This window comes from Argiope bruennichi, chromosome 2, assembly GCF_947563725.1.
Source record: "Argiope bruennichi chromosome 2, qqArgBrue1.1, whole genome shotgun sequence".
Taxonomy (NCBI): domain Eukaryota; kingdom Metazoa; phylum Arthropoda; class Arachnida; order Araneae; family Araneidae; genus Argiope; species Argiope bruennichi.
In genome coordinates, this window is record NC_079152.1 from 39,830,006 (window position 1) to 39,850,871 (window position 20,866).

The following is a 20,866-nucleotide window of genomic DNA, read 5'->3' on the forward strand; positions in this document are numbered from 1 at the left end:
CTTTTTCTTTCTGAACATGTCGTTAGACGTTATGATCCGATTCGTTTCTATCCCTTTCAAAAGGGACTAAGAATCCATTTCTCCTAATTACAGCGATCAGCAATAGATGGCGCAAAAATCGCCCGCGATTTGTTCCCCTTGACTCTTGATAAATTCTGCTTTCTCCACCTAGTCCGAGGATTCGGTCAGAGTATAATTGGATTCGCTGTGAGTCATTCCTCGGGCTATATTCATTTTCGCTGCTCTGTTTGAACAGAATATTTGTGAAACCTGTTCGAATCGTCGGCGCCGGTCCCCCATTGCGCAGGAGAAGCGGAGCATAACACTCTGACGCGCTCCTGAAATTGGAACTTCAGAAAATCCTCTTTTCGGGCAAAAGCTCTCTGCTGGTCTCTTCGTCAACAGAGGGGATGTATTCAACTAGTGGGTTTACAAGTGAGAACGTCAAGAGCACACCGTAAGGTCAGACGGTATTAGACATTCGGAAGAAGCGATAACCCCCCAGCAAACTTATGTCGGAGGATATGACTGCAGAAAGAAAGCACGTGAAGACCTCTCCGACTCAGCTGCAAGCTGTGAAGGAGGTAAGGTGGTTAATTTGATTTTGTAAGAAGTAATTAGAAAACGTGACATCGTTACACAATTCTTACTAAAATGATGAATTCTCTAGCATCGTTCTCGCAAATCGAAACAGGTTTTTTTTTTTTCTTTTTCTTTTCTGAACTTCATTTTCATATATTTAAAAAGAAATCTTTAAAAAAAAATGCTAAATATTTTATGAATGTTTCATTTCTTTCAAAATAACTCATCAAAACACGATTTTTATTTGCATATAAAAATATTGATTTATTAAAATGTTATGGCTCTAATTTGAATTAAAAATTACATCGAAAAAATAAAAAGTGTAATAAAAAATCACGTTTCGCCAAACAATTGGTTGGAAAACATAGGAAAAAAAAGGGTTTAACTTAAAAATCGTAATCATTATTAAAAAAAATAAAATTTCTTAAAAGTATGAATTATTTCTAAAGCTTTTTAAAATAACATTTCAAGAAATGAAGAATCAATAAGATAAAAATTAATATTATATTTCATTGTTTCTAATATATCTTATCCCTTCATTTTTAACTTTATACCAAGAAAATATTTAATATAGTTGCATAGTAATGTAATTTATCTATCCAATAACCAATCTTTGAAGAAGAAAGCATTTAAGTATAAAAATTGAATAAAAGGGTTATTCGAAAATATTTATCTGCTAGTATTCACTGTAACTTAGTATAATTAGTATACTATAAACTAAAGACCCGTATTTTTCTCAGTTTGTTGGGATAATTGTATAAATGTAATATTATCGTTTCTAGAATATCAAATAATTGCTTTAATAGAGTTAATAAATAGATGGTTTTATTAAGCGATTGATGCAAATAAAAATTATTAATCTAAAAATATATATTTCTATATTTCAAATGATACTATTTTTATAAAATTAAAAATTATATATATATATATATATATATATATATATATATATATATATATATATATATATATATATATATATATATATATATATATATATATATATATATATATATATATATATAAAGTTATGTGTGCGTGCGTGCGTGCGTGTGTGTGTGTGTGTGTGTTAGTATATGTATAAAAATAGATGGTTTTGTTAAGCGATAAATGCAAATAAAAATTAGAAAGTGATATATATATATTATTTGGATTGCACAATTGTTATTCAACTATACAACTTAGTAAATTTTGTATGCCTATTTGATTTTATTCTAATTGAATGGTATGTAAAAAGATAATTATTTACCTGCTTTTTGTAAAGAATGACTTATTAATTACAATTTTAAGTGAATTAATTATTACTTTTAAAGGGAAAACATTTCGTAGCTTATCTTTTTGAATTTTATTTTACGTCTTCATTTTCAAACATTTTTTAATATATAATATTTTTGAAATACAACTGTTGAATATGTGAAAGAGTTTCCAGTATCACATTCGAAAGAACAAGGGAATTTTCGAAATTTAAAAGCACATGAAATTAGTTATTTGCAGAATTTTTTTTTTTTTTTTTTCATTTTTCTAACATTCGAATTAAGAGATTTTCAATTAATACAGTATGTTATTTTGTTTAAAAATGTGAAATCTATTTTACTATTTTTGTTGCTATAAAAGACTTTTTACAAAGGCTTTTACTGTTAAAAACTGTTTTCTATCAAAGTATCTTAGAATTTTCGAAAGATTTCTTTATTATTTATATTTTGTGATATGTCTTATTAAAAATGAAAAAGAAGTTTATATTCAAAGCATTGAAAGAAAAATTTATTTTCATGGTGTTAAAATAAGTTAATAACTCAAAATGAATGAAAATCCTTTGCATAATTTTACCAAAGTTAAGTATTTGAATTTAGTGTAACTTTTAATTGTAATTTTGATTTATTACATAATATTAAAAAAGTTAAAATTGAAGATTATAAGTTATCTACAGTATGATTATATATTTTCACTCTATAGTTTGAGAAAAAGTAGATTTTATTACTTATATTTTATTAAAAAATATAACATATTATAATGACCATGCACATCATGATGTTAACGCTGTATGTTACCTTGAATTTGTTCTTGATTAGTAGCTTTATTGATATTATTTATTCAATGGAATACAAGCACTTGTCATCCACTGTTATCAAAGGATGCGCTTCCTTTTATTGTTAGTTCTCTTAGCAAAATGCAAAAAGGAAAAAGAAAATGCAAAAAGAAAAAGAACTGGTAACAATAAAATAGTTATGTATAGATTATAATAAATAATAGGGTGAATGTTAGTGAAGAATTGTGTGTAGGGTGACAATCTGCCAATTAAATATGCAATTAATAAGAAAAACTAAGAAAAAGAGGAATATGTCGGGTTTTTTTTGGAAAAAAGGTTTCCCGCACTTCAAAATATTTATGGAGCTCAAAAGATTTTTTGATTAGTGTCTTAAATGATTGAAGTTATTTTTAAGATCATTAGAGAAAATAAACACACAATATTTTTATATGTGAATTCTACAAATTGAAATCACAAAACAAAAAAAAAAAAATCAGTTGAATATGAAAATTACATTTTTTAAAGTGCATTTTCATTATGGTCAGTAAAACATAATGTAGCTAAGTTCTAGTTTTTATTTTAATTGTAAAAGTTTTTCGATGAAAAGTTAACTTTGTTATTTGAGCAACAAATCGATAATTTAAAACAAACTAAAATTTATAAGTTGATTTCAATCAAACACATCTAAGTAATTTCAAATGTATCGGTATATTTTTAGCTATACTACATTAAGTCTGAAATTATAATTTTATTTCAAAACTATAAAACTGTCATAGCTGAAAACCTCAGAAATTACATAAAAGAAAAATAATACTTTTTTTTCAAGTACAGTGTATTGTGCTCTATAGAAAAATGAAAAAAAAAATGTATTCATTTGCATTGTTTAAGTGCAAAGATTCTATAATTTTTTTTATTATATTACTTTATTTCAATAAATTTAGAAATAATAATTCCATGCTAGAATCAAGTGAAAACAATATTTGTCAAAAAAATTCCAAAGATGACTTTATTAAAATTGAATAATCGTTGACTCATTTCTGTAATCATTATCATTTCTTATACTTGTTATTAAAAAAAATAAACATCTTAATTGACTAAAACAAAAATATATTGTTTCAAGAACTTATCAAATAAATGAAAAATGTATCGTGATATATTAATTATAAAACCATTAATTTTTAAGAAATTTAATTGTATGCAATTCCTTTAATTTATCTTTAAGACTTTTTGATGATATTTTTATTCGAAAAGAAGTGCTTTTATCCATGAATTACGAAAATATTTTGAAACATGGTATTTAAGTAACATGATTTACAAGAAAACCACTTATTACAAAATACTCTCATCTGTATTCTTAATTTTTTTTAATAGAAATTAGAAGAAATTCGTTAAAATAAATCCTGAAATGTTGTTTCGATCTCGTAGAAAAAAACATTACATACTCCAGTTTAAGTAATCTAATTTAATATTAATTTTATTTTAAAAATTTAGTTTAACTTTGAACAGATATTCTTATATCTTTAAAAATTGAGTGGATTTGAGAGTCTTATTTTAATTATATTATGAACCAATTTGCCACAAACTGTTTTAAATAAAAAAATCCAACTGATGAAGTTAATTGAAGTATTTTTACTTTATACTATTTCATTTAGTCTCTAAAGGGATTCAAATATGTTCTTTATGTTCTTTATTTGACAAAAAAATATATATTCAGAATTGTATTAAGAATAAATTTCATAATTTTTTTTAGTTCTTCCAAATTTTATTTTAATAATCAAATTCTTAACTATTTTTTTTAAATATATCACATAACTAAAAATGGTTGATTCTAACACTAGACATTTTTATTCGATTTATATATATGTGTGTGTGTGTGTGTTAATTTTTGGCACCGAGTGCCGGATTTAATATTCCAAAATCCCTAAATGTGGATCGTCATAATTAATGCGTAAAACTTTTTCTCAGGAATTTTGAAACATAATATTAATTTCAAATTTTTACATAAGGACAGTGACTTCTTACCTACTTCATCTTTAATAAAAATATATATGTTAATAAGTTTAGCAAAAATTTGATTTTGTTGTATTCTTCCTTTAAATTTTAATAGCTGAAAATAAATTGATCATTCATTTTTATGCAATCGTTGCAATAAAAAAGAAATTAGTTTTGGAATTATTTATTTATATTTGTGTCGTTTCTGTGTCATTTGCTTATTCTTTATCTTTTATCTATTTTATGTCTTCATACATTTTCATTTACTTAGATTTTCAAAATACGAAATGATGTTCTCTATTTTATTAAATGTATTCTATTATATGAATGCAACTCTTTACAAGAAATAATTCATATATAAATAATAATAGAATAGGTGTAAACTTCATAAAAAATTTTTATCCAGAAAAAATAATTTATTCTGGAATTTTTTTTTTTTTTTTGAAAAGTACGTGATGAAATATCAGTAACAACAAAAGTTTTCGATGGTTGTCGACAAATAGAGGGAAAAAAAGGACTAAAAAAAAGATTAGACTTTTTTTTATCCTTTCTTCTTTTAAAAAAATGATGCAAAGATCAGATGCTAGAAAAAGTTTAAATTAATTATTCTTTAATTGAATTTTCTGAGATGAAGAGCCTCATCATTTTGGACAATTCTTTTAATTTGTTTGAATAAAAACATGCATTATACGAAAAGAACTTTTAAAAATACTAAGCAATTATAAGTAATTCCAAAGAGAAAAAAATGAAAATTCGCAGTTAAAAAAACATTGATAAAGAATAGCATTGCATATTGAAATTAAAAATTTATGTTATTAATTAAGGAAATACTTATATTTTTCCTTTAAGCATGTACATACTTGCATAAATAGTATTTTCTAATACCTTATGTGTATATACATATGCGCGTGTGTATATTTATATATATATATATGTATGTATATATAAAGTATGCATAGATGTTTGGTTGTATATATATTCGTTTTCTTCTTGGTCTTAGTTGAGTTCCTAGAGTCTATTTTCAAAGCATTGTTATTCCCAGAATCTAGCAAAAGGATCTGTGTGTTGGTTGGTTGGATAGGATTGTATGAGAAAATTCCAATCATCAGGCCTGTCATTCTATCTCCATTGAGCATATTAGATGTTGTGTACTAATTTGCAGGAACTGAAGCAGAGTGTCAAAGTTGAATTTCAATACATAGCTCCTCCCAACTTCTCCAAAGCTTGCAAATGCGCTCCATGAAATGGAATATCGCTTAGATATGCTACTCGGAGTCGAGAGATTACATTTCGAAATTAATTAGCTTTCTGTTGTACTACTATAAGCTAATAGACATATTTTGATAACATGAGTAGAATCTGAAGATGTCTTCTGTTTATTTCGTTGCATGACTTTCTATATAAATTGAAAATGAAATTCTTATTTCATTAGAAAGTACCTTGTTGTATATGTATTTTATTCTTTTAAATCATAAAAGCAAATTTATTTTGAATATGTCTTAGAATTAATACTACATTTCCGTTTTAACATAACACAATAAACAGGTAATAAGTTAGTTATCATAAATAATATTTTAATTTTAACATCAATTCATTCAATTTGCATTATCTTTGTGTTGAATTCGCATTTGTTCATGCCAGCTGCTGCATCAGCTATTTTCCAATTACTAACTGCAATACAAAAAGGCATAATCCAGAATAAAACAAAAGGAAAATGAAAATGTAAACAAATCTGACGTATCTGATAACTCTGTAGTGCCTTCGCTCTTTTTTTAAAAAAAAAACATACCTTATATATCGGACAAACATTAAATTGTGTTAAAATAAAATAAATATAAAATAATTTCGTTCCAGGTTGATATTTTCTAATTATAATATAAAAACGAAAAACAAATGAACATTTTGTCATTTTTTCAATTCAGTTTTTGGAAATATTCATAAAAAATGAAAAAACACAAATTTATCAAGTGTAGGTTATCCCCTTCCCCCAATAGGAATATAAGCTTAAACTATGGAACAAGTACAGAATGCTGAATCCCAGAACATAAAATAAATGTCCAATAAAACATGAGATCAAAATGTTTTATAAGTACTACAATGACAACGTTTGAGTAAACGTTATTTATGAAAATTTCCTTTTTCTTTCCGCTAAGCTTATGAGAAAAGCCTTCAGGTCAACATCAATTTTCATTCCTGCCGCTTTCTATTTGTCATGAAACAATATTTCAGTTTTATCAACGACCGTTGGGAGCCCTTAAAGTCCGAATTGTTTTCCCCGTTTCCTTTATAAGTAAACTATAGTTTCGTATACAAACTTACAGGAGAATTTTTAAAATATCATTTTGGTTGTAACTGTAGTATTGGAAAAAATTTCGTTAGAAACATTGAATAAGAAAACTAAATAAAATGTTTTATTTAAAAAATAGAATATATAATTAAATAATAATTTTTGTTTTCCAACTCATTCAATGATTTTTCATTTAAATATTAGTTAAAACAACTTGCAATGGTTTAGATAGCAGTCATTGGGATAAATGCTTTAGATTCATTTAGATAGACTTAAAGATAATTAGATATCGAAGCTTTGCATGAATTACAATTATCTTCATAAGAAATACTAATATTCGCCTTGACTAGTCGATAACTGAACTTTGAATTTTATTTAGAATGGACAGAAATTTGAGAAAATAGACAATTAAAAAATGGTGAAATTAACGAACAAGAGACAGAAAATGTTTGGCCTTGATTGTAAATATGAATGAAGTTGGTATTCTACAAGAGCCGTTTTTTTTATCTCTTATGGACAATATAAATAAAACAAATCTAAAATGAGAATGAAATTATATTAAATATTGTGTACAATGTTTACTTTAGATATAATCGCATGAAGATTTAGAAATTTGGCATATATGTGGTGTAGTTTCTGATTTCATCGAAGGATATTCATATGATAGATTTTTAAATAAATAGATGGATCTACCCATAGATTTCTTTGAAACTCACAATCAGTCTGAAAGTACTTTTAGTTTTCTTTTAAGAGGAGATTATGGAGCAAGAATATTTAATCACATTACTTTCCAAAGCCATATCTACCTTGTTGCCTGGGATTCCAACATCTTCCACTCCTTTTGGATCTTTTGATGAACTCGTTGATGAAAATTCTCTGTTGCTACAGATATGTACAATTTTCGTCTTTCACCGAGAAACTGAATTATTTTTTAAGTTTACCCTAATTGAAGAATAGGCCAGGAATCCAAAATTTCTAGACTAAAGAGTAACATTAAGTTTTAGCTTCCAACAATGGCAGCGATGTTCTTCGAAGAGGTTATCCGAAATCTAGAACACCAGCATGGCAAATGTCAATTTGTAAAACGATTATGTCAAATAGTTACCATTCTTTAATATCAATATTGAGTAGCAATTTCGTTTTGTTCTCTTTTTTTGTCTTGTTTTATAATCCATCTTATTTGCAGAAAAATGACTCTTCTATATATTAAAGGATAATACGTTGCAATGCTGATGCTTTATGCTAGATCGTAATTTTGACCTAGGCGTAGAATAAAATGACCTTAATTAATAATATGACCTACACCTGATATAATTGACCTTAATGAAGACGTAGCAAATAAAAAATATATCGTTTATCGAATTTCCTGCAAGCTTCTAGGAAATGTATTTATATGATGATTCAGCAGTTGGAGATAACATGATTCATACATCCCTATAAAATAATTGAAAGGACAAAGCGTCATTCAAAATACAAAGAGAAATTGACATCTTAGCTTAGGTTTCAAGCACTTCAATAGAATCAAATATTTTTTTCCTGAAAAATCTAATTTGTGTGGGCGAATTTTGCTTTCATTGAAATATAAGCATAAACGATCACTTTAGAATTCTAGAGTTCATATGATAGATTCATCATATGTGGCAATTTTCTATAAATGTGTAATAAGTATTTTCATAATATTGTCGGCAATAAAGAATTTTTCCTCCAGAAATTAATTGAGAAAAACTGAAATTAAATAAAATAGATAGTTTTCAATGTCTCTTTTTTACTTTAAGTTATGTCGATTGATATTCAAATACTTTTATTCACAATCAGGTATATGAGAAAGAAAGAACTGCTTATTATGTAGTAGAAAATCATTTTTATAAATATGCAGACTAAAGAAAAACAGAATTAAACTATATGTTGATTAATCAGGCCATAATAAAACAATCTGAAAATATATCATCATTAGATTTGTCAATCATTTTTTTCTAAAAACGTTTTGAAACCAGCATAAAACCACCAGTTCTGTTAAATTATTTGCATGCCTTTTTTTAAAAAAAAATATTTATGTTTCAGATATTATGTTGCAGTGTTTATAAAATATAATAAATCAAGTCAATCAAAATTTCCAAATAACGACGAAGTAAAAAAAAAAAAAAATGAAACTCAGAGTATGCCAGATACTGAATTTCTAACAACTGATACTTCATTTAACTTGTCTCATATTTACCATTTTTTTTGAATAATTTATATGATTTTGTCTAGTCGCACATTTAGATTGATTTAAAATGGAAGATACAGTAGGATTTTCTTGAGGATCTTTCAGTTCCAATTTTAAAACACAGTTTTTCGGTTACCATTTATTTAGATTTTTTTCATAAAACTCATGTTGAAAAGATTTAAAGGGTGTATCGCAAATTCTAAAAGTTTTGCATATTTTTAGTTTAAGCAGTGTGTGCGTGTGTGTGTTTGTTTGTGTGTGTGTGTGTGTGTGTGTGTGTGTGTGTGTGTGTGTGTGCGTGCGTGTGTGTGTATGATTCTAAAATTGATTAAAAAGCTGAATATGAAAATATGATTATGAAAAATTGATTTTAATTAGAAAAGGAATTCCTTTCACATGTTAAAAGAGATACTAAGTAAATTATTGATGATGATATCATGTTCGGGTTATAACGGAAAGCGGGTGCAATATCTTCTGAGAAAAAAGACCCCTGAGAAACCGAGGGCAGAAATCTGACTTCTATTTCAAATGAAGATCAAACACACACATTCGATTGCACAACCCAATTTTACAGGGAAGTTGATTCACACACCTCACAGATAGAACACAGGGAAGAACATGCCCGAACTAGGACTTGAACCTGGGACATAGGGGAAGACGAGCTCCCCCTAAGCCGTGACGCCGACAGAAAATTATTCTTACTATGAAAAAGAAAAACATGAAAGGAAGCGTATTTACATATTGATCTAATAATTTTTAACACCGACTATTGTATTAAAATGGTAATGTGTATTTTAAATGCTTGACGATTATCTGTTTTTCTAATAATTTAGCAAAAGCATCAATATAACACACATACACACACGCACATACACACACACACACTCTCTCTCTCTCAAACACACACACACACACACTCTCTCTCTCAAACACACACACACACACACGCACACATACATATATATATACCTGACCTAATATATACCTAACTTAAAAGTCTTTGTCACAGAAACACAAATCTACTATTTTAATAAGTTTTGTTTCTTTTTGCTGTTCTCATAATAGAGGATAAGAAGCTTCCGGTAGGATGGTTGATCTAAAAATCCCACCGACGACGGGATGTTCTTCCCAAGGGAAGGGTTGCACCATGACCAATGATGGCCCTTAGGACTGAACCACAGTTCTCGTTAGTGTTGCTGTTGATTTTTTAATTCAGATTCGGAGTAAATGGTTAAAGGTTATTTGCATCGAGAACACAAATACTCACTTGAATAATTCCATTTGACCAAAACCTAACAGTGAGAAGGCATTTTAATCGTCTTTAAGCTTTTTTATTTAGGAAAAAGATTTCTATCATTGAAAAATAGTTGGAATGAATGATTAAGGAAAAAAAAGTTATGTTATTTTTTTCTCTCTTGTGCAAAAAATAAACAAAATAAAATAAAATAAATTATGCATTTACGAAAACAAGACATATTGTCTTCTATGTCTTCAAAAATCATTCAGTATAATTGTGACTTACTTTTCATAGCTATTATTAGCTTGTTTAAGAGATTAAATAAAGATGAGTTTTGATAAAAATTTAAGATCCAATCAGAAGTAAAATTATTAATATGTCACTATATTAGTGCTAATGAAACTAAATAAAGGGATTGTAATGTAATTCAAATGATATATTTTAAAAGAAAGATTACAAGTATTAATGAAAAATTGTTAGCCAAATGGTAAACAGTATTAACAGACAATAACGTAAAATGTATGTTAGGCAATTCAAAACTTAATCAGGACTTTGCAAATAATGGATAACGATGCAAAATATTAAATCAAAAATTTAATATTATTACATTAAATGATTATAATTTAAATTTATATCGTTTTACGAAATTATATAAATTTTACGTAATTACATATTATAATAATAAGCATTTTTCTAGTGGTAAAATAAACTGAATATTTATGTAATTGGAAATGATAATTATTCTCTTTGAAATTTTTTAATCATATACAAAGAATCATTAAAAAGTTTTAGTAAAATACAGCTCTTTTTTTGGAATTTTTACAAATTTGATCTAAAATATTTTAAAAATTTGAGTTTAAATAGAATATCAAATAAATAATTTAGTAAATAGGCTTGCAGCCAAATTAATAAAAATCTGCATATAAAATGCATATCTTTAGATTATTTTGAATAAATATTTATATTTATGGATTTTTTCGCCTTACTGTATGATTCAAATGTATTCAAAGAAAGTTTAATTAATTAGCATTTTAAAATGTTTTTCAAACTATATTCTAGAGGACATGTTTCTAATAGAATGTATATACTTCCTTCTCGTAAAAATAATGTCTGAATTAATATGCAAGGGATTTAAATAATTTTAATTCATATTAATTCAAATATTCTTGCATAATGAGACAACATATGCAAAAAAGTACTTTTTTTTCATTTTTTTAAAAATTTTCTGCAGAAAATATTTAATTGAACTTAATCATTAAAAAAAGGAGAAATATTTTTTTTTAAATAAACATAATTTTATGAGAATGTTTGGAGTATAAAATTAACTGTACAGATATTTAAAAGTCTGGGCTATAACTGAGTTTTAAATAAATGTTAAACATTTGTTTTGATAATTAATATTTTAATGGAAATAGTAGTTGTATAATAAATAGAAAAAAATGGAGTGTGACGCTACTCTCATTTTTCAAAAGGAATATTATGAGAATATAGATGCTTAGTATTTAAATATTTTTATTGTTTTTCAGATTATAGAGTGAAATAAACGAATAAAATGAATATTATTTTGAAATCCATGTTCTTTTTATTTTATATGATATAAAATTAATTCTTTTTAAGTAACTCATTTTATCCGAGCAAAACAAGGCATCCAAAATATATTATAGTTATGTGTTTTTATTACATTACTAAGCACACATAACATTTCGGGAGTCTGCAAATCAAACTTTGTACCTTTGTTGGATTCATAACTTTGATTATGGTTCAAAATTTTATACAGTGAGGGTGGTGGAAGTGAAACAGTCCATTATTAAGACATATGTGAGAAAACGTCCTTCCAAAAATGGGTCACATAATTAAATAAAATTTGCCTATTAGAACACTTGGGAGCTTTTAATGATTTTAGAATGTGCTGAATAGTTAAAAAGTATTTAAAAAGTTTTAGCTTTGTTTCATATGCTTAAGATTGGAATTACACTCAAAAATAAATTTAAAATATGTTGTTCTCGTGTATTTAAAATGTTTAATTGTTACTTTCTAATAAATTTTTTTCATCAGGCGTATGCTGTACAAACTCTAAGCATATGAGCAATTACTTTCATTACGAAGACGCATTTTCAGTTGGAAAATATAATTTTCGATACGTCCCATTTATAATAGTGTTTCTTAGTAAATAAACTTTGGAAAATAAGGAGTTATCTAACGATTACAATTTAAAATGAATTGAGCTTTCTTTATTGAAAATAGCATTTTAAAAATAATTATGTATTTTAAAACAGTATTGAATCTTACAACTACAGTTCATGCTGTAGCATTAATATACTATGAAATACAAAAAAAAATATTGATTTAACTACAATTATACTCATATACTTGATTATTTTCGAAATAAGTGATTGCCTCCTTGCAATAAATGAATTAAATTTTTAATTTAACGCAATAGTTTTTCTCATTATGTTGCAAAAGAATTATAAAAAAAAATGTTAATAACAAGCAGGAGATTCTCTATCTAGTTTTTCTATTGTTCTTAGAAAAATTATATGAATTCGAATGGTCACATTGTTCTCTTTTTCACTTTTTATTTTAGAATTTAATATTTTGGTGGAAATATTGCATATTAAATTTCATACTTCAATCTACGTGTTTTTGAGTCATTGGACTGACACAGAAAGAGTCGAACATGACTCTAAAAGAAAAAAAAATGCTGCTTTTACCATTTTTCTTTAATTTAGAAAAAGTCTAAAGCATAAAGACTTACTAAAGTCTCCTTGAAACATCTGGGCTAATTTGGGAACGAACCTCGTAATTTTGAATCATAGTCAGATGATGAGGACGGCACATTAATTGGCACCTTCCTAGTCCATACCGCACACGGATAAGACGTTTGGCTCTGACGTATTTAGCGTGCACCAAAGCCACTAACAGGACAGTTCTTCCGTGTAATCGGGTCTCGATCCTAAAACCCTCTGGTTAGCCGAGACCTTGCCACCCTGAAAGCTTTTCAGGGATAAATTTGTTTTTATCTTCTGTGCTCTGTTTGCAAGAGAAATTTAAGCTATTTGTATTAAAAATGATTATTCCTATAGGAAAATGATAAATACTTGTGAATGATAATCGACAGGGAAACTGAAAATAGCATTCGAATACAGGTTTATTTTTAAAAGAAAGGGCTATTTATTCATTGGTACTTACAATATATATATATATATATATATATATATAGGCTTGCATAGTCTAAGCCTAACTTCACATAGATTGTTTTGCGCAATTCTATTTATAAGCCACCTAGGAAGGAGTCTGGCATAATTAATCCCTTACGGACATCTCTTTTTCTTCGGTGCCGCTACAGATGTTGCCTGAGGGGGCTTCCCTCATTACAACAAAGCATGCCATCTCCCAAGAAATACCCCCATAATATCATTCCAGCACTATGGTCACCCGGTCCCAACAATGAACATATGTTAGTGATACAGTTCCGACGGAAAAAGAAGGAATTTCCACAATTATCCCTGGTTCCTTCGGGGAAGACACGTCAGTCGACATTACTTGCCAGAACTCCGGTTATTGACTCGATCAAGATTCCACGTCTATTAGATTTTCTCCGGATCCACTCCACTGCCCCCCTTGCCCCAGGAAACTCGTATCCGGACGAACCTTATGGAGACATTAGGAGCACTTTCTTCTTCTCCTCTGGCCCACTTGATTCGGTTGTTGGTGGTTTGTAAAGGTGCTTAAGGTTAACAATATTTTCCGGTACCTATCCCGAGGAATAGGATGGATTTTTATATTGTCTGTGAGTGTTGGGTTATTCTCTGGATTTTTTTCGGACCACAAGGATTTAATAACTTCTAAATTGGGTATTTCAGCGAATTGCTGTCAAGCAAAGAGTAGTTAATGGGTGTTTGAAGAGATATGACATATGGTCGTTGGAGAGAAAGATTTTGTCTATTTATTCTTGCATTATCTTGTCATTTAAAAATTTAAAATTAAACATAACTGCACATTTAGATCAATACAAACATTACTATATGCTTTCTATTTTCTCAAGAATAATGTTTTTCTGTTATATCGTGTTATTCGTATTATGGCACTTTAAATATTTAATGTATTAATTGCTTACGAACCAAATATAAAGATGTTCATATAAATTATCTATGAAAATTTATATACAATATATATTATAGTAATTCATTATCTTCTGTAGTGGAATATATTTTTAGTTTCTGAAATTTCTTACTTAGATATAACACAGAGGCTTGCTTCTTACTCAAATTTTTCACCTAAAATTAAATTTGCAGCTAAATTTGAAGTGTCTGTTTACAGTCATAAGTACTTTACTTCATCTTGAGTAATTTTACACTTTATTGGTTTAATAGCTAAAACCGGCAATTTATAAACTTTTTAAATTATCTTTATTTGCATAAGATGTTCTTATTCGTTCGCATAAATTGAAACTATATCTAAATAAGGGATATCAAATTATAAGTGTCCTTGCAGAATTAAATATCTTGTTGAATGAAAGTTGTGTTTATTTTATCTATAATTATTCCAAAACTTGTAACAATATTTGCTAATCTTCAAACATTGAATGCCAATGGTATTTGACAATATACTTTTATTAAAACGCAAATTTATTTGGGTTTCTCGGCTGACGGAATTTCTACTCATTCTATATTTAGTGAAGATGAAATAATTATATTATCGCTAGATTATTCATTTTTCCATAGTCAATTCAATGACTAGAATTTCTTCAGATTATTTCACATAATATCATGGAAAAAGTCCAATTTTAATATTTTTTTCAATTTTTTTAATCTTTATAATTATTAACAAATTTCTATATTTAATTTTATTTATTTTGGTGAAAGTCGTCTTTAAGCTTTATAATAAATTAGTTGATATTTTTTTACATTCAATACATTTTTCTGGTTTTACTAAAATAATTCTTTCAAAATTTTCAAAATCTAAACTTGTAATTTTTTTTTTTCGTCTGGAATAATTTTAAATGACATTTTCTTTCTTTAATTTCTACATATTCAAATTATATTGATTAGAGAACAACTTACGATAAATTCTTAGTCATTCTTCTATTTCTCTCTTTTTTTTTCTTCTTTTTTTGCAGTATTAAGATTAAATTACTATATTTGCTAGTACTGAAATTTTAACATGCTTTTACCATATTAACATTTTAGCGTGGTAAAAATTATTATCGAATCCATCTCAATATATCATATATATTATTTCCTTCAAAATGATGTAAAAGAATAATCTATTACATCGTTTTCCTTTTCACAACATAATTTGTTTCGCATAACATCCTTCAATTTTCCCTGGATATTCTCATTTTATTGAGAATATGTTTGATTTATTCATCTATGTAGCTAATATTAAATTCCTTTCACAGAAATCTCTTTTCAAAGCTTTAAGATAGGAGTATGCATTTCTTTTATTTGCAGTATTTGCAGACTTGTATTGATTGTATTTGCAGCGTTTTATCTATTTACATTTTTGTAACCAAATTATACATTCAAAAAGTTTATTTAACTATATTATTTCATCTTCAAATGTTATCCATTGTTCAGAAAATAATTTTATAAAAGTTGTATTGTAAACAACGTAAACTAATTTTAAACATGTAAATCTAGAATTTTCGCGAGTAATGGTTCTTAAATCTAGTACAGACGCTCGGATCTTCTTCCACTTGTGAGCTGTTTCAATACATAAAATCTTTATAGTTCTTTTGATATTTAGGGGAATATATCGGCATTATTATTTTGAGAATAGTGACTAAAACTTCTAGTTACTTTTATTCCTATTTTTCTAGATATTTAATGATTAGATTGCAGAAGTACAATTAGATTGCATTGTACAGAGTGATAAAGAAATAACAGGAGGTGTTAACATGGGCTCTGTAGAGTGTTATGCACAGGACGAAATATAACAAAATTTGGCCATCAAACACATTAAAGAATGCGGGTTAAATTTATCAAAAAAAAAAATGTGTCAAAAAAAGCCGATGGGGAAATCCTAGCGCTTCAAATGCATATTATGTGGAAAAAGAATGCATAGCTGCCAATGGAAACAGTAAATAGCAACACAACAAATACCAATGAAAAATGTGTATTATAGCAACTTACAAATTCGGCTCAAGGTGACCACCAACTTGATGTTCCAATAATTGCATGTTGTACACGAGGCTTTCGACGGTGACTCGCATTAAATCGGCAATTATTCGTCTGACATATAACGTTATTTGATCTTTTAAAGTATTAATGTCATGTGACATGTCCTTGATACACAACGACTTTCAAGTGAACCAGAACTGCCTCACAACAAGAAATTGTCAGGATTCAGATCAGTGTCATCAGTTAATGGGTGTTATCTTATGCGGATAAAATGTCAGTATCTTATGCAATATATTCTGCATAGTCGAGAACGGGGTAGCTGTTTGCTGTGATATTGAACGTGCACTGCTGATACCCTGCTTATTTACTGTCACCTGATCCATAACAGAATTTGTAACTTCTTCACCTTGTTCATGCTTGATAACTTTACGCCATCGGCCTGGTTGCACACTAAGAATTCATGTTTTTTCACATCTTTCAACCATTCTTCTTAAGTTAGATGTGGTCATCGGCCCTCTAAGTAACTGTTTTAATATCCGGTATTAACGAAGAGCAGCAGTGGTATTTTCATTCCATTGATCAAACAGCTTGACTAATAAGAAGCGTTCATGTTGTGACAACGCAGTCGACAGGCGAATTCTTGCAGAATGTCTCAAATCTCTGCAACCCTTTCTTTTATCTTCGATGTCATATCACAAAGTACCCGTATAAGCAAATTACATAATAAAGTTTTTGATCGCAGGGCCAGGATTTTCCCTATCTGCGTTTTTTGGTACTATTTTTTTTTCTTTTTGACAAATCGTAATCGCATACTTTAATGTTTATAGTGGACAGATTTTGTAATATTTCGTCCGGTACATAATATGCTACAAGGCTCCGAAGACCTCCTATTATTTTTTGATGTTCTTGTACTTCGATCATTTATTTTTTGAATTGCTTAAAAAGAAAGTTTAAAAATAAAAAGAATTGAACTATTGCAATTATTCAAAATTAGAAGCATGTAATCATCCGGAAATTCTGAATATAAACAAATAGTTGTTGTTAAATATCTATTACCAACTAATGTGTTTGTTAGATGGCTAAAAGCACATCGAAGCTTATTATTTTTTTTAAATGGCTCTAAAATTATGCCAAAAGCAATAGCGTTATAATTTTATTATTAGAAATTGCACCCTTTGCATCAATGTATATTTCTTTATAACAATATGGCCTATAAAAATATCTCACTAATTTTTCTTCAGTTTTAATAATGCCTTATTTTCAGAAATACTGTCACGATACAATGACTTTATTTAATCTCCTTAGTTTTTCCAATAATTAAGTTTCAGTTTATTTTAAATTATTTGTTTCACTCGAATCATCGTTTTTATGTACGTTAAAGAATGGAGATAAATCTATGCTTAGAGTTTCAGGATTTACTATAATTATCTCTAATTAATTTCTTAGTTACTTTATCTACTCGTCAGTTCTCAAGCTAATGCTATTGCCTTGTTTTGGAAATTTCAGTATAATTTCAACTTTTCCTCTAATTGACCATTTCTATTACTCAGCTTTGATTTTCTACAAGTGACTTTTTTTCATTGAGATCGTATCACAAACAGAATTTACATTTCCTTAAATAAGAAATAAGTTAACTTTAAACCACCAAATAGTTGCACTATTCATTACTTATTTATCTGAACCATTTACTGCTTTTAATTTTATTTAACAAGGTTCATCACTAATTTAAGAAACACTTGTTTTCATCTAAAGGTTATTGACCCAAATATGTTTCCAAAACATTTCTGGATAATTTAATTTTTGAAGAATAATCTACACTGACTTCATAATTAGAACCATTTGCTACTTTTGTTTTTATTTGACAAAATTCTTCATTAATTTAATAAACACTTGTTTCCATCTAAAGGATATTGACCCAAACATGTTTTCAAAACATTTCTGGATAATCTAATTTTTGTAGAATAATATACACTGAATTTAGTTTCTCGAAAAGTAGTCATTTGAAACTTATTATCTAAATCTATAATAGCATATATTTTTAAAACTTCATGATTTGCAGATGCTCATTTTTTAAATTCAATTTTAAAAGAGAACCTTTTCTTTTCAGGTGAACAAATGACTGCACTTGAAATATCTTGGTCGATATCTACTGTCATAAAATCTAAATTGATATTTTGTTCGGCTTCTCTGTCATACTTTTATCTCTCAGTGTTATCTTTTTGGTAATTATAATAGTGCCATATTTAATGGAAATTTTAAACTAGACAGAAGCCCCATTTTAAATTAAAAAAATCATAACTCAGTTTAAGAATACTATCCTTAGTTCTCTTCGTTTGAGCAGTTGGATTTTTTTTCATCTTTCTCACATGTTCAAAATCTTAATTTTATTAAACATGTCCTTAAAAGAAGTGAGCCATACATATAAAATTTGCGCTTTAAAATAAGAAGAGTCACGCTTCTTAATTCTATTGGCTAACATGAGACCCTTTAACAGTTCAAAAGTTTAGATGCGCAAATAAATTCTTCATTCACATTCATAATAAATATTTCTAAGTAATTTAAATTTTAATTCGTAATAAGTCATATTAAATAAAGTTTTCGTCTAATTGATTTTATGTATTTCATTAAATTGTTGTTGTTGGACTTTTCCATGCTCAGTTTTAATCTTTAAGTAATAATGTTTCCGCATTCTCATTTTTCTTGCATTCTTCAGGCTGCCTAAATTTAAGTTGAACAATATTATTAGGCATCTATGAACCAATTTGATCACCATTGTTTTGGCAAATTTATTCATAATTTTAAATTGATTCTCAGATAATAGTAGAAATCAATTAATGTATCCTTTATTACGACTGAAACTACACTTGGTGTTATGAAATTTGATTTTCTCAATGTGATTAAATAACTGATCATATTCGATAGTCCTCTCTTAACCCCCCGGGGGCACATCGAAATGAGGATGAGATTCTTCCGGCATGGTGGTTGGATCTCGCCACCCTGGACGGGTACACTAATAGCTGGGGAATCTGACTCCTCCATCGATGACGGGACGTACTTCCTTCGGGGAGGGTTGTACTGAGGCCGGTGACGGCCCTTAGGACTCAACCACGGTTCCCGCCAATGTTGCTGTTGCGGCGGTCCGGTCATTCAGTTTTATGGTTTAAATCCGTGTGCCTTCGTGGCGGGTCGGAGAGTTAGATGGGTGACTTCCCATTTTCTCTTTCTCATAAATCTTTTTTGTGTTCTCTTTCTCCCATTTCTTCTTCAAGTATTTTTTTTATGCTTCTTCTTTATGTGGTTTTTCTCCTTGTCGCAATTCTCTTTCAAGTTTACATTCCCTTTTCTCGATCTTTCCTAATGGTAAGGAATAATTCACCCTAAATTATTTAACTTTATCGAAACTTTCAGGAAACAACTTATAATTAAACTTCTATTTTATGCTGTTACTATGAAACATGTTTTGTACTTCTAGATAAGAATTCTCCGCAATGAAGATTGCTCGAAGAGTATAACTATTATTTATTAAAAGTTAATATTTAATAATAGTTGTACTATTTATTACCATTAAATAATATAACTATTATTTATTAATAGTTAATATTTAATAATAGTTATACTATTTATTACCATTAAATAATATAACTATTATTTATTAATAGTTAATATTTAATAATAGTTATATTATTTATTAACCTTTAAATAATATAATTATTATTTATTAATAGTTAATATTTAATAATATTCATATTATTTATTAAACTTTAAATAATATAAATATTATTTAAAATTATATATTTCTATTAATAACATATTAAGTAATATGATTTTAAAAAGACTTCATTGCCTCTTCTAGCAAATAATTGATCTTCACTTTGATTTAAATATTCGGTTATGAATAACTTTCAATTTCCATATTTAATTTTTTCCTAATAAAACGTAATATTCCTTTACAAAAATCTCTGCGTATAATATATATAGATTTTAATATTTGATTATTAAATTCATTAGTTTATCCTCCGATTAATAAATGCATAGAAATATAAAATATTAATATTCGCACAGACGTATATAATATTAATAAATACATAGACGTATATACCATTTTTTAACAAGAGACGTATGTAATATTTCTATATTCCACAAATTATTAAAATATGTGATACATTTGTGGAAACAAGAAACTTAATGACGTTTAAACTCTGACGTTTCATAAAGGTTAAAAATTGTACCTCCTGTTTGGTAAGAAATATAAAATCAACTTTGCCAACTTTGTGGTATAATGGAATTGCACTATCAGGTTTAATGTTATTACTAACTGTATACAAGTATAATAAGCAAATTTTATAGTACAAATCACTATAAAAATAGTTTTATTAGTTTGGCAAAAAAAGCAGAATGGTACGTTTCTAGTTTT

General features: G+C 27.5%; 1 protein-coding gene across 2 annotated transcripts in view; it reads left to right on the forward strand.

Annotated features, from left to right (window-relative positions):
- Positions 1-204: 204 nt before the first annotated feature.
- LOC129962095 (inactive dipeptidyl peptidase 10-like) overlaps positions 205-20,866 on the forward strand; it is a 381,626-nt gene continuing 360,964 nt past the window's right edge. For both annotated transcript variants that reach the window (XM_056075816.1, XM_056075817.1), the window contains exon 1: positions 205-584. In XM_056075816.1, the coding sequence (XP_055931791.1) occupies positions 513-584 (72 nt within the window). In that variant the 5' untranslated portion in view covers positions 205-512. The remainder of the gene's footprint in view (positions 585-20,866) is intronic.